This window comes from Varanus komodoensis, unplaced genomic scaffold, assembly GCF_004798865.1.
Source record: "Varanus komodoensis strain SLA01 unplaced genomic scaffold, ASM479886v1 scaffold30, whole genome shotgun sequence".
NCBI classification, from domain to species: Eukaryota; Metazoa; Chordata; class Lepidosauria; order Squamata; family Varanidae; genus Varanus; species Varanus komodoensis.
This window is the reverse complement of record NW_025335762.1, coordinates 13,317,047-13,332,977: the sequence shown is the minus strand read 5'-3', so window position 1 is coordinate 13,332,977 and position 15,931 is coordinate 13,317,047. Positions and strand designations below refer to the sequence as shown.

Here is a 15,931-nt window from a genome sequence, read left to right as displayed (position 1 = left end):
AGATCAGAAAGTGTGAAAGATCAGAAAAGGGTTTAGATAACTGAAGGGAGGAGACAACCACAACCACAATCACAGGGAGCAAGTATAGAGCTAGGTCAGTTTTCTTAAATCCAGCAACTGGTAAGACTTGCAGGACATAGTAACTACATCTGTTAACCACCATACTGCCAGACATATCTTCCTACTTCAGTTCTAAAGATGCCCTTGGGACACATTCCAGTGGGCAGCTGAAGGCAAAAATGCAAGGCCAAAGACAAAAGATGCAGGGCCAGATGTACCAAACATAGAAACAGAGCGAGTCAGAAGGGGTCCCCTGGGCCATCTAGTCTGACCCCTGGCTCCAGCTGGCTCTGCTCACGACATGCCCACCATGTGCATGTCTAGCCTATCCTTGTACACCCTCACTGATGGTGCCAAGAATATCAGCATATTTTATCTTTAAGCAATTGCTGCAAAAGTTGTCATAGGAGGGGCATTTGGTATAGAGGGGAGGGAGGGAAGTAATGCAAAATCCAGAAAACTACCAGATATTTGGCAATTGAGCAAAAGGAGCATGGCTGCCTGGGAACCCCAAAAGGGCCATACTGGGATCCCAGATGGGACAAATTTGACTCACGGGTCTGGGCACAGACAGCCCTGCCCTATGTCATCAAATGGAAGCACAAGGAGAAGTGACTCAGTCAGACCAGATATGATTCGCCTTAATCTGATCTTTGCCCTTCTAGCCTAGCCAAGATAAGGATCGCCAAGAGGAGGGGAGGCTGAGGATTTCAGAGTCAGTGGGGCACTGCATTCACTCTGGGTGTTAATCCAAGCCTTAAAGGAGCCATCGATGGTGTCAAACCCTTTCCCCAAAACAGATTCAGCACCGAATTCAGACTGCAACCCAGACTACTACCTGCCCCACTGACATTCAGGAAAAGGTACCTAATGGAAAAAGGCTGGTCAGATGGTGAGCACAAAGCAATAAGTAGTTTGACACGGCGATGCAGCGGCAGGCGACAAACAAAAAGGAAAACTGCCCTGTGCAAGGTGCCCGCCTGGTTCTTTAGAGGCCCACCATTTCCGTGCTGAGGTTCACCTGATGGTCGTGTCAGGTCTGCCTCCCACCCATCTGACAAAACCACAACTGGGCACCTGCTCTAAAGAAAATCCTTGGTGAAATATCCTCCTGCTTCCTGGGAGAGATGCTGGTAGCACTAGACCCAGAAAGAAAGTCGTCCATCGCTCTTTTCCAGTGTGGCCTGTCTCTTTCAGTCTCTCTCCTGTAGCCTGGGTAGAAATTTTAGAAGAATCTCTTGTTAGTTGACTGTCCAGTGGGCATTCATCTCCAGCTCTAAGAAGGACTCTAGAAGAGTCTTCCTTGTTTAGGGAACTGGAAGTTTACTGTTCAATAGGTTTGCTAAGTGGAGGTGCTTCCGGCAGGACATCTGCACTACAGTGCCAGAATCCAGGTGACCTGACCTTTGGTTTTTGCAAAGAGCTGCAACTAATGGAAAAATGCAGGCATCCTTCTTTGGGCCTGGGTAAGAAGCAGTCAGTTGGTAAGATGGGCCCCTCCAGGCTGACCATAACAGAAGATTATACTAAGAGAAGAAGAATATTCCTCTCCCTTTGCTTCATTGTTATGGAGAGGGGCTGAGCCAGATGCCACCTCTTTGCTACAAAGAGGAAGCTCTCATAGCCACAATGACATTTTAAAAACAAGTCCAACTCTTCAGTTTCCACAATCCCATCCACGTTAGAAGCCACACACTGCACAATGAAAGCTTCCCTCAGAAGACGTGCACATTTTGAACATTCTGTAATGATTTCCGTAGAATGAATACCACTCTCTGGTTCTGACCTCATAAATTAGGAATGTACATCAGAATAATGATGCCAGACATAAACAGCCATTGAACTTGGAAAAAAATACAACTTTCCTTAACCAGATTCCCTATTTGTGTGAACAAATGTATCATCAAAGTGTGCTTTTCCTTTGAACCTTCTTTTATGTATCTCTTTCTTTGGCAACAGCACATTTCCTTTGTACAATGTGTATCCTTCCCAAACTATAATTCAATGCATCATCGTTTCACATCACCTTGTTATTGCACTATTGACAAAATAGCTGCTGCTAAAAACATTTATTTGGCTGCAGCCTTATCTGGATTGATTTTAACACGTAGTGTTATCCATGGTGTAAGGGTAGGTAGGGGAAGATACTCATCATGACAATCCCTAAGCCCCATGTCTCCAAGGAATGTAGAAGGAAGGAAGGAAGGAAGGAAGGAAGGACGGAAGGAAGGAAGGAACCAAGCCATTGTGTCAATCCCTGTCATCATACCATTCTGCATTTTTCATCTTCACTAGGAGCAGGTCTCTGGAGCAACATGTTGGTGCTGGGAAAATCCATTTCTCCCCAGTTACTGTGAGGATGGTACCTAAGCTCAGAGAAGACAGGGAACCAAAGATGGTGTGGTAGATGATATCATTGTCCCTGCTGATTAGAAAGTCTCAGTGCATGTGATCAGGGATGTGATGATCAGACCAGAATCTGTCCCTCTTGTGCTTACTGGGCTTCTTTCCCATGCTCAGCCCTAGGAATTGAGTGGAGCCATAAGCATGTTTGTGAGTGCTTGGGAATGCTAGTGGCTTCTTTGGCCCAAGTATGCAAAGTGCCCAGGTGCATGGAAGCAGAATTCTGCTTGCACAGTGAGCATACAAGTAGCATGTGTGCGAGCCAGCCTCCCTGACTTGCCTGGACTCACTTCCTGCTGGATGCCCATGCAAACACTTGGTGCAAAGCAGACGCACGGAGGGAAAGCAGTCCAGAGGCAAGCTAAGGAAATCCAACAGATTCCCATCCCCAGATTGGGTTCTTCACACACCTGCGGGTCCTGGCACCATTGTAGCACTGTGTGTGAAGCTCATTCTCCTGGATCTGCGTTTCCTATCTTTTCTATAATCTGGTGGAGTCGTATGGAGTCTGGTAAAGCATAACATGCTTTGCTTTCTTCACAGTGCCTCCCGATGACCCAATAATTATTGGTGGACCTGTTATTAGCTTGCGAGCTGGAGACCCCCTGAACCTGACCTGCCATGCCGACAATGCCAAGCCAGCTGCATCCATTATCTGGATGCGGAAAGGAGAAGTCATCAATGGAGCAACCTATTCCAAGGTATGGCTATTTCTTTGTGTGAGTTGGATGCCAGGCGTTCTAAGTCCTGTTTGGAAGAATTTCCCTTAATGAAGAGATACTCCTGAAATGCAGTTGCCTTTTCTGACTCTGTCAGAGCCTTGATTCACACAGTTGGCAATGTCTATGCCATTTTACTGCAGATGTTCAAGGATTTCATTTCAAGTGATTAATTGCCCTGTCCATACCCTGGAAGACAAATGGGGACACAAACATAAATTTGGGAGAAAATCCACATACCCCCAAGCTTCTGATTGCAAAATTAGCAAACTGTGTACTTTAATGCATTTGGAACAAAATGCATTTTCATACATTAGTGTAAGGTAAGAAGTATGTATCTGGATGTGCACTTTTAAAAAGGTCACATTTTGGAACAAGATCTGAGCCTTACTGATGCTTCCATCCCTCCATCATACAGATAGAGATCCACATGGAGCGGTCAAAACACATTCAGTATGCAGAATTTCTCTCCCCATCCCCAATGAATCCCCATTCCAGGCACTGACCAAACCGAGGACCACTTAGCTTCAGTAAGATGATTGCCTTATATGCCTTTCCAACATGCCCTTGGGCCTTGGGTTTGGTAGATGCCAGGGACACAGAGAAATCAGAGGGACATAGGACTCCCTTTCTCATAACACTAGAACTTGCACTGATAGTGATTGGCAGTAGAAGCAGGGCAGATGGAACAACTCATTTGTCACAAAATGTGCCATTAACTTTTGGAACTCCCTGCCACAAGATGCAGTGGTGACATGCATAGTGCATGAGCAGAAGACAGAATGCCAGAATAGAGGGACTCTTAGCAAGCATCTTCTTATGTTCTTAAATACGTCATGATTACCCCCTATAACTGTGGTATAGAAAGGAGAGTACCAATTTCTACTGCTGAGGAAAATGATCTTTACTTCATAATAACAACTATGTCATAGCACTGTTCAAGGATTAAGTTTGGTCCACTTTTCAGAGTGGACATCCATATTTGTTCACACTAAAACACTATCATCCTTTGTATTTTGCACTCCTCTAAAGTTTGCAATGCACTTTTAAGCTAATGTTCTTAAAATGCATTTCAAATGCTTATTTCAGAGTATATTTATACTTAAAATGTATGCTTCAAGAGCAAATAAATTTACAAATGCATTTTTGAGAAGATACATTGGAAATGTGTATTTTATGTGAAAGCATGTTCAAATATATATATCTCAGAATAAAAACTTCACTTTCTTTTTCTTTTTAAGTCCATTAATGCAGAACTGGGGGAGGGAGGCATGAATCTGTCAGTTGTTTTTTTATGATTCCAAGCTCAAGTTCATTTTTTGTTCTAAACTTGACAGTTATTTTTGAAGTTTGCACCAAAAATTGCAAGGATTTTTCTATATACAGTTTAGAAATGTATATGTATATACAGTTTGTGCAAAATTCTGCTTAAAACAAGGTGGGGGTATTGCCTCCCCTGCCCTCCATGCCCACCTTCTCTGTGGGGTAGCCCCCTACTCCTAGCTGGAGATGCAGCTCCTACGCTCCAGGGGCAGGGCCTTCACCAGCAGCAGCCGACTCGGGGGTGGAAGACTGGCAGCAGAACTGGGCAGGGGCTGAAAGGCGGTGCCAAAGGACACAGTCTGTTTGGTCCCTGTTCAGGGAGCACTTTGGGACTACTGTGGGATCGCATGGGAGGAGGACAGTCTCGTAACAATGCCATTGATTCGCTCGGAGGCATAGCACCTGGGTTGGTTGGTTTGCTTAAGCCATTTCCATTTTAATTGTGCATCCAGGTGATTTGGGGGAGCAAGGAGGTGCCTCCATTGGTGTGGTCACAGGTAGGGGAACTGACAAGCCAGCTTAGGAGAAGTGGGATAGATCCCTCACAGCTATCCTCTCTCCTGGTTCTTCCTTCAATAGGATGATTCCTGGCTACCTCAGGATTTTGTCCTCAGGTCAGCTCAACTCAGCTCAGCAAGACTTCCCTCTTTCATTACTTGATTGATGGGGGTCAGACTAGATGGCCCTAGAGATAGAGTGAGTCAAAAGGGGTCTCCTGGGCCATCTAGTCTGACCCCTGACTCCAGCTGGCTCCACTCATGATATGCCTATCATTTGGATTACTGCAATGTGTGGGGCTGCCTTTGAAAATGGTCCAGAGACTGCAACTGATCCAAAATAGAGCAGCAAGATTGTGAATGGGGATTGGCTTATGAGAACATATTATGTCAGCCTGTCCGGGCCCATTTTAGAGTGCTAGCATTGCCATTCAAAGCTCTAAATGGCTTGGGGCCAAGTTACCTGAAGGATCACCTCCTCCCATATGTACTTAGCCAGAACTTGAGGCCATCTCCAGGGATCCATCTCCAGGAGGAGGTGGGTGGTTACCAGGAGGAGGGCCTTTTTGGTTGTGGCTCCCTGTTTTTGAATGAGCTCTATAAAGAGGTCTCCTGGCATCTACTTTGTATTCCTTTTGCCACCAGGTGAAGACCTTTTTATTTCCCCAGCATTTTAGCCAGCTGACTTTTTAACTTTGTTTTTATATATCCCATTTTATTTATGTCCTGCTGCTGTGCTTCTGTGCTGAATAATAACAATTGCAATTATGGTTTTGTTTTTTTAATTTTTTTGTAATGTCTGTGTCGTTTTAGCTTTTGTTTAATTATAACTTTTGTTAACTTCCCAGAGACCCTCAGCAATTAGGGAATGTATTAATTAATACAAGCATTTGTTTGCAAACAGTTTTCTTAATATAGCACAATTTCACGCATGCACTTTTTTGTACGTGTATTGATTGGAGAACTCCATTACAAAATCTGGAAGAGTGAAACTTTAACAGGAAGACTGTGCTTTAATTCATTTATTGCTTCAAATGTGTGAAATTAGTTAAATTCACATTCAAATGCCAACTCAGCTATCTTTTCCCACCTCCCAAGATAGAATGCCCTCATTATGAATGGACATGAGCAAAAGTGGTCCCACTGGATGATCCATCGCCCTGATTGGATGATCCATCTGCACTCACTGCTTGAAAACAACGCAGCGGCCTCTCTGTGGGCCGATACGACGGCAGCATGCTTGGCAAAGCGACACAAGCACTGGAGGAGCAGGGACTGGAACTTTAAAGCCAGTCTTTTGCAGGAAAGAAACATAATTCCAAGCAAAGGTTCCCCATTGCACATAGGGATGCCTACAGCCAAGCTAGAAAACTTGCTTCAGTCCCCAGCTGTCCCCGTTTTGCCAGTGTGATGCACAACCTCAAAGAGTGCTCAGCAGCCAAGTGCAAATCTTACATTAGTTTCTGAGAGTTTCTTTCTACTGCAAAAGAGCAATCTTCCGCAGAAAAACACCACCAAGGTGCCTTTCAGGCAGGCAAGAAGCGCAAGAGCTCAGGGAGCAATGGCTGTAGAAAAGAAATAACTCCAACCTCTCTGTATTATAAGCAGCGATCACCAGGATGTCAGCATCAACTTCATGCCCTTCAGGACAACTTTATCTTTAGCCGTCTTGAAGTTTTCATTATTGTAGGACTGTGGATCTCGATTTATCTCCTTTTGCCAAACCTTCATGTTCAAACTGGGAGAACAGGCCACTTTCTCAACAATTATTGCTAATCATTAGTTAGTGTGATGGAGTGGAGGAGCGAAGGCAGAGGCCAGCGGGTTGGATGCATGTAATCAGGCATGTCAGTAAAGAACAAACAGTGTTTGAGCTGAGCCTGCACAGCTATCCCATGAACACCGAAATCTGCATTGCACTGAACCGCACCGCTGGTCCATCTAGTCTGGCACTGTGGGCACTGACTAGCGTTGGCCTTCATAGAAACATGGAAACAGAGCGAGTCAGAAGGGGTCTCCCAGGCCATCTAGTCTGACCTCCAGCACCAGCCAGCTCTGCTCACAACATGCCCACCATGTGCATGTCCAGCCTGTCTTTGAATACCCTCACCGATGGGGCCTCAATGACCTCTTGTGGAAGCCCATTCCACACCCTCGGGGTCCTAACTGTCAGGAAGTGCTTCCTGGCATCCAAATGGAACCTTGGCCCTCTGAGCTTTGCTTCATTGGAGCGCATCCTGCCTTCCTCTGCAGGGGAGAACAGGTCTCTACCCATCTCCCTGTGACATCCCCTCACATACCTGTATGTCACCAACATATCGCCAACTTCAGAAGCCTCATGTAGCTTGCTATCTGGACCCTTTAAGTCAGGGGTCTCAAACTCAACTTACCTGGGGGCCACTGGAAATAGAGTCTGGATGAGGCTGGGCCGCATCAAGTATTCCACCACCACGGTGGTGGTGGGCCGCTCATCCAGAGGCCGGCTCGAGTGCCTCTGGTGCTTTGAAGGCCACGGGGCCCCTCCCCCATGCCCTGCCCATCCCAGCAATTGGCCTGCGGGCTGCGAGTTTGAGACCCCTGCTTTACGTGGATATACCAGGAACTGAATCTGGAAACTTCTGCATGCTTTTGGAATTGTATGCCATCCTGAGACACTAGTAGTGGATGGGTTAGAAAGGCTTTTAATAAATAAATGAACAAGTTTAACTTAAGATTGCGCTCTGCCCATCCCTGAAATGGGATCATGCATCAGAATCCAATTAAAAATGATAGGATTGTGCAGTTCATCTTGCCCACAGTCATTAAGGACTTTAAAAAGATAGTTCTTCAGGTGGTTTCAATATATAGATAACTGTCCAGAGAAGATGTATAAGTGGTCATGAGAGCACCTAACTTAAACAGCGCCATTCAGATTCCATTCCAAGAAGGAACTGGCAGGGCTAGCCTTATGCACAAGAGCAACATTGGATTCTGTCCCTTATAATGACAAATGCTGAAACACAGGCCAGCCATTAAAGCTGTAATGGAAGATTGGGGTCCATTTAAAGAGAGTTAGGAAGGAAGTCCTGATCCCTCCTGTGAAAGGACATTCACCACGGAAAGGCCCCATGAAGCTGTTACAGCTTCGTGGCAAACACATGAGCAAGCCCACTGGAGCCATTCTTAGGCCCAAGCTTGAATACCAAGGCACAACAGCTCCTTCACAGTTTGCAAGTTACTTCTACCCACTTTTTAAGGCCCACCCTCAAAAGGCAGGTGATTAATTGTTTAGTCCCTTTTCTTTTAATGAGACAAATAGCAAAATAATCTGTAAAACAGGACTGTGTTTCAATATAGTGAGCCAACAATAAAATGACTCATGGACTTAATGGAATAAGAATGTTGTAAGTGGAGAAAAATGCAGTTCATGATCAAGAGGCTACCAGGGATGTGGGCAACCACTGAAAAGACTCTTGGATTGGTCCTGGTCACCTGATCTTTCTAAGTGGCAGACCAGAGAATAGGTATGTGACGTCTGTCTTAAGTCCGGAGTAGAAAATCTGCACCACATCCGGAATGCAAGGAAGCATAGCAAGAGGGGTTTTTAGTTGTTGTTCCACCATGATGAAATGGCTTAGAGATTTGAACATTGTCCAAAACTGTTGAAAGTAGTTTTTTAGCTGAGTGAGCTTTTCAGCAGATGATTGGGTGGGTTAATGTTATATTTATAGCTATTTAATTGGACTTCAATTGCATTTTAATAGACTTTTAATGGGATACATGCACATTTTTTATATTTGTAATTAATATGTGTGCTTAAAAAAATTAAGTATTGCTTCCCTAGAGCCTTTGGCATGGTGTGAATGATACAGTTCAACCAATTGCTATCCTCACATCCTGTATTCCAACCTCATCCTGTTCATTGATTAATTACTGGAAAAGATGTAAGGGCAAGGAACCCCAACATAATTTCTAGAAGATTCTGCTTTTCAGAGCCTCCCATTTCCAAGTGGAAGAGAGCATTGTATAGCATTCCTACAAACTACAGCAGGATGTTGCACCCTGAGCTGTAACGTAAGAATCCACATAGACTGAATTCTACTGATTCACATGGCCGTATCCCAGGATGTAAGGAGAGGGTCTTGGAAAACAGAAAATTACTTGCTGACTCCACCACTGATTCTTCACATCCACTGGGAAGTTGGAACACTTCTTGATAAATTGATTGTATACCCCACCCTTTTCCCTCCGAAGAACTCAAGGCAACTTACATTGCCTTCTGCCTCCTCTCAGTCCTATCTTCGCCACAGCCCTGTGAGGTACGTTAGTCTGGGAGTCAGTGACTGGCCCTAGATCACCCAGTTTGAAGAAATAAGTACAAACACACACTTAGGTTTTCAAGGGAAAATGATGGGAAAAATGTATCAAAAGTGCAATCAGATATGGGCTCGAGTCGGAACAAGCGGCAGGATGGAATTCAGAGAACACTGGTAGGTGAAGGTTTGGCTGATTCTTGCTGTCCTATTATAGGCTGGTGTGCCAATCATGGTCCCAGTTAGTGGAGGCTGTGCTCTAGCCTTCCAGTGAATGTGTGACAGACTGGGATGGGAAAAACAGGTACGTTCCACCTCCAATCTTTTGTGCACTCCAGTCCATGGATAGAGCCATGCGAACAGGGCCAGGAATGGGAGAATCAGCACGGCTCAAGCATTTCCCACATTCTCAGTGTTCACTTTGACTCATGACTGTTGTCAGTTTTGATCTTTTCTTTTCACTCAAACAGCAAGCACACATTTCAAAATGCTTCTTTAAAGCTTGTAGCTAAATGCATCCTCACCACTACCACCACCTAGATTAAAGCACAAACACGCATTTTTTCAAACGGGCATATTTTCAGAATGTGTCTTTTCTAAATATGAGCTCAGCGTTATGAGAACTTTCCCCCAAAACTGCGATCTCATACTCACATTCAGAGGTGCAAACAGAGCAGATCCAAATTAAAACAAGAACAAAAGCAAAGCAAAATGGAATTCTTATGAATCCCTGAACAGAACTAACATTTCCCAGAGACAGGCAGTTTTCTCATACTGTCAGTCAACACAGAATGGATTTCCAATATTATGATGAAGAGCGGCTGTTTGGAAGGCTAATTTGCATGTTGATCAGTTTACAGCAACAGGCCGGGGATCAGAGGAAGGCAAAAACTAAAGTTCCGTATCCTTTCTTTGCACTACAAAATGTTCTATCCCCTTTTTTGGACTCCAGTCCTTGGCTAGAGATCGCATTTTCTTTTTGAGACAGCCTCTGCTGCTTGCCTGCAGCTTCATGTGCATTCGCCAGCCTCATCCTGCAGGCCTTCTGGTTGCTATCAGTGAATCCAGCATCTGATTTACATAAGCGGCATGACCTTTCTCTCTCCGCCATCTGATTTGCCTGCAGTATTATCGGAGGATTCTTATTTTATTGCGCCCAAATTCTAAGACGTTTCATTTTTCCTGCCATCAGCAATCTTTCTGGAAATGACCAGCTGGCTACTAAGTGCCAAAGATGCAGGAAGAAGAAGGGAGAGGCAGGGGTTACCCAAGCCCAGCATGCTGATACTATTTGCAGCACAGATGATGGGATAACATTTGTTATTTGATTAAATGCTTTTCTCAGCTGCCTTTCAAGATGCCATTTTCTGGAATCCCTTTCCTGTTTTCATATGTTTCTCTCCTTCACATTGTATTGCCTTGATCAGAACAGCAGACACACCTTCCTAGTGGCTAAAATGCCATTTGGACACAGTAGACCTTGTGTCCCAGAAACTCGGGTTGCCTGCCACGCTAATGAAAACCACAAAGAGCCGTCTTCCTCTGCTTTGACTGGGGTGAACGTAATTCCTGTTGGGCCATTAATATGCAAGGCCATCAACCTGATTTTTCTGTGCACTGCCTTACTTTTTTGTAACCCCCCCTTTTCTACTTGGAGGAAGGAGAAGTGGGCGCAGCAAACCATAGAAGTGAGGAGGCAGCCAGGTGCCGGCATTCATCTGCAACCTCATACCTGCTCAGGAACAACCAGAACCAGGAGCAAAAGTTTCTACAGCAGCTGTAAGGGTAGCCATGTTCCCTGCTTTAAGGAGGACACTACTCTATATGAAGATGGAATCCTAGAAGGCCTGTCCACTAAAAACCCAATTTAAAATTGAAGCTTTATTTATTTATTTATTTATTTATGTATTTAAAACATTTCTATGCTGCCCCCATCGCAACAAAGCCTCGGGGCAGCTCACAAAGGATACATAAATACATAAATAATAACAATATAGCAATTCAAAAAATTGTTTAGAAACCCCTGGTGCATTCTCGGCTAAAAATTTAAAATCCTATTAATTCAAATAATTTAACAATTAAAATAAGTTTTAAATAAAAAGGTCTTGGCCTGGCACCGAAAAACAGATAATGACGGCACCAGGCGGACCTCTCTGGGGAGCGCATTCCATAGGTTGGGCACCACCGCAGAGAAGGCCCTCCTCCAGGTACTCACCCTCCTAATATCCTTCATGGAGGGTTCCCGGAGAAGGGCATCTGTTGCCGATCTCAAGGGGTGGAAGGGCATATATGGACGCAAGCGTTCCTTTAGATTTATCCTATTGAACCTCAACAGTGGAGGGATTCATTGCTCATACAACAGGGCTTCAGGGCTTCTTTCTGAAACTAATGCCAAAGCAACACTAACACATGTTTCCAGGTGAGCAGAGCTACCTTCTGGAAACGCCACTGACATCTCCTGATCTGGAAATCCACTGTTGCTTTTAAAAGTAGTCCTTTTGTGCAAACAGTGGATTCTCTCAGTACAATGGAGTGAGCAGCGGTGGAGGAGCCCAAAGCATAAGGAAGGGGAGCAGGGCTTTGCTCGTTCATAGTCAGCATCTGGGCAACACACTGAGCAGGCACAAAACTGGTCACTGGATCTCAGACTTCCATGTTATGTATTGCATTTTTATTTAAATGTATAGTAATTTTCTATAAAGGTTCCTCTATCAGCTAGCCCAGATATGGAAATTGGATCATCTTTTGCCCGCTTCTGTCATGTACATAAGTAACTGCCCTCCCACCCCCAGCAGGATGAATGGCTCACCTTCTAAGCTGCTTGTTCTCCTCTAAGTTTGCTCCATGCCCCCTTTTCCTTGCAAGCCTGAACATTCAGTCTCTTCTAACAACACTTGATCCCTTTAAAACCCTACTTCCATTGTCCTTCTCCATTACCAAAGGCAGAGGGAAGGTGTTAATAGATTAATTATAGATTAATTATAAATATTAAAATGTGGATGTATCACATTAAAAGTCCATTAAAATGCAATTAAAGTCCACTGAAATTACTTATAGCCCACTCCATTCTTCCATTCCCTGAACCCTATCATCATACAAGCCAACCCAAATTGAAAGGTTCCTCTGGACTGTAGGGAAATTGGAAATTAATCGCTTTCTTTTCAAAACAGTAAAAATAGGATACCATTGGGTGGAATGGATAACATGCATCCTGGAATCTCCAGGGTGGTGCCCTTGATTATCCGTGAACACAAGGGCACCTCAGTTTGTACTCATCAGGCTCCACTCCTTCTGATTTTCATTTTCTGTCTTACTTTTAATTATAAGGATTGTTAATTGGGACCTGCCAAGTGAAGTACTGCTTCCCAGTGCCATCTATACTTGGACCCAAAAGAGGGGGTTTGTGAGTTTTGGTGTTTGGATGCTACCTCTGCACTTCGGCTCTTTTCTTTTAGTCTCACCACTTTGCCTTCTGGGAAATGAGCGCTTTGTGAACAGCCATGCTCACTATGGCAACCATTCTGCGGATGAGCCCATAGGCTGGAGGCTTCCCATTCCAGATATAGGCCAAGATGCTTTTTGCAGCAGCAGCCGGCTAATAAGGAATAGGAGGACCCCTGTGGGATGAACATGGTTCATCTAGTCCAGCATTCTTTTCACACGGTTTCCAACCAGCTGCCCATGGGAAAACCACAAGCAGGGCACGAGTAGAGCAGAACCCTTTGGCCCATGTTCCACAGCAATTGGTGTGCATAGACATATTGCTTCTGATACAAGAATTATCATACAGTCAGAAGCACTAATAATCATGGATAGCCTGTTTCTCCATGATTTTCTCCAATCCCTTTTAAAAGCTATGCAAATCGTTGGCGCTCACAATATCCTGCGAAACTTAATCCCATAGTTTAACTATGCTATGTGAGGAAGTCCTTCCTTTTATGTGCCCAGCTTCTCCCACAGATCAGCTTCAAGGGGTGACCCCTTTGAGTTCCTGAATTACAAGAGTGTGAGAAAAAAAATCCCTGTCTGCTTTCTCCACAACATACACAACTTTGTATGCCTTGATCACGCCTTCCCTCGGCTTGCCTCTTTTCTAAACAAGACCATTTCTGATGTAGAGGAGTCGCTCCAGGGCCTCGATAATTTCAGTTGCCCTTCTTGGCACTTTTGCCAACTGGATAAGATCCTTTGGGCTGCAGTGACCAGAGCTCTGCACAGTACTATAAGCACAGTCACATCCAAAATTTGTTTAAGGAAAGCATGAGCTTGGCAGTTTTATTTTCGATTCTTTTCCTAATTATGCCTAACATGGAATTTTTGCCTTTTTCATGTTAGGCTTAATTAGCAAAGGAACTGAAATTAAAACTGCTGAGCCCAAACTACCCTTCTACAAATTGCTGGAGTGACCACACACACAATTGTGAGAATAAATCCTTGTTCTCATGAACTCACAAGCAAGCCATGAAACCATCATCTTTCCCTTGTCACTTTTTACCCAGTGCCTGGTATTTAGAGGCATGTAGCCACTGAATATGGATGCTCCGTTTCATCTCCCTCTCCTAGTTAGTAGCCGTCAATCTGTTTTTATGAAGTATGCATATATTGAGCACCGCTCCTTTGTGAACAAGTTGCTCTCCCTTCCCAAGGTGTCCTTCCCTCACTCCTGGTTTTTCCATCTTACTATTTTCTCTCCTTTTCTCCCTCCCTCAGTGAAGTCTAAGCCTACAGAGGCATGCAAGACACAGACCTGCCAGTATGAACACTCTTGAAGGAATCAGAGTTAAATCTGCAGGAAGCCTTATTTTATTTTATATTTTATTTTATTATTTGGATGGAACAGGATTTCATTTCCTTTGGCTGAAGATGCTTTGCTTTTTCCAGGCACCATGAAATGGGAATTGAGCCATCATTTTCTTTAAGTTGCTTTCATTTTAGCCATTTATGCCACCACCTTGTATGTGCAGCAAGGGAATTCCAAAGCTGCAAGTTGGCCTGGAACTGGCCAGAAGAGATGTTGGAAATCATGTAATGGTGCCCAGCACTGAAAGAGAATTCCCGTCCAACCGCCAGGTCTCTCTCCTTGGTCTTTGTGCTGAATGCACAGAGAAGAGCTTCTTTTCATCCTAGCCCCAATCCAGTTCTGAAAAGCAGAAAACTGTGCCACTCCTGCAATAAGATGGGAAAGAAAATAAACATCCCACTGGAGCAAATGGGAGGTTTTCCTAACACAAAATGAAGGTGCAAGAAGCTAATCCATTTTGGAACCATAGCAGAGAGCAAGAAGCTAAATTCCTCTATACCGATATATAATCACCGATCTGCAATTTGCATTGGTGATATTATTGGAGCAAATGGAGTTTTTCCAAGTCTCAGTGCCAAGAGTACTGGGAAGGTAGCATGAGTTTGTGAATGCACACATGTGTAAGAAAGGGAATTGTGAATGATGAACAACTGTGCAGGGTGCATGGATCAGGGATAGGGTTGTGCTGTATGTGTATGTAGAAGAGTGTACGTTGATCGTGCCCACCTTCGGCTGCAACCCTGCCAAGTATGGGGGACCAGGAATGCCAACACACAACTTTAGAAGGAATGCAGGCATAGAAATGGGAGAAAGAATCCTTCCTGCAGTATCTCCATCCTGTCTCAGTTCAGCTGCAGTTGCTGGGTCCTAATCCAGGCCATTACCAAATTTGGACAGTGGTCTACACCTGGGTAACCTTACCTGTGTCAGATAACAAAAGAAAACACGTCTGGATATCAACCCAATATGTTTTACTCAAAACCTGTTGGTTTTTACCATGAGATCGGCACTATCCTCATTCTAGCTGTGACTGTGCCTGTTTCATTGCTCCATCTTCCTCATAAGCCTGCGAGCTGGTTGGGCCCTACCGCACACTGTGTTGTCCTGTGATTGTGCCGAAAACTCTTCCTTCTCATGATTCCAATGTGAAAACAGGGATACCACAAAAGTGGCTGCCATGTCAAAAGGAAACTCCTTCAAAGCATGCAGGAATCCAGTTGATACTAGTCCCCAAGGTCTGTCCAGCATCACAGGTTCACTACAGGGTTTTAGAAATGCTAAATTTGCTAGTTAGACTTTCAGAACTGCTTTTGGAAGGGGTGAGAGGATGTGGCCATAGCAGCCTATATGAGCACCTGTCCAGACTGATGAGTATATCTCAATTTCCACAGCCTGCTGTAGATCGCATTAAAGCCAAGTACAAGATTCAGATCAGATCTGACAGGAGATTAATTCTGTGCCAAGCAGTGCTCATGCTCCTCTCATAAAATATTACAAAAAGATGAAGCTTTAGAATTCTGACTCCCCAGTGATTGCACCTGGGCAACCTTTGGTATTTGGCAGTGTGAAGGGCTGGTGCTAGAGTGCCATAGACACGGATGCCCTCTTGATATGCATATGAAAGCACCTTCAGTGCAGCATGGTAATGAGCATTTAAATATTCCATTTTATTAATATGCATGGCCTATCTGACTAGAGAGAACTAAATGTGCTGATTGAAAGCACACCTTGAAATAAATGATAAATATCACAGGAATTGAAGCAAACAAGGCTGTGGGCCCAGCTCTGAGAGGTAACAAGTTCTGGAATTGCTGGAGCACCAAGTCAGCTCTCCTT

At 44.4% G+C, this 15,931-nt stretch overlaps 1 protein-coding gene across 1 annotated transcript in view; it reads left to right on the top strand.

Annotated features, from left to right (window-relative positions):
- Nucleotides 1-3,006: 3,006 nt before the first annotated feature.
- KIRREL3 (kirre like nephrin family adhesion molecule 3) overlaps nucleotides 3,007-15,931 on the top strand; it is a gene marked incomplete at its 5' end in the record, with an annotated part of 170,871 nt that continues 157,946 nt past the window's right edge. The window contains one exon of the mRNA XM_044437402.1: nucleotides 3,007-3,164. Coding sequence (XP_044293337.1) covers nucleotides 3,007-3,164 — 158 coding nt within the window. The remainder of the gene's footprint in view (nucleotides 3,165-15,931) is intronic.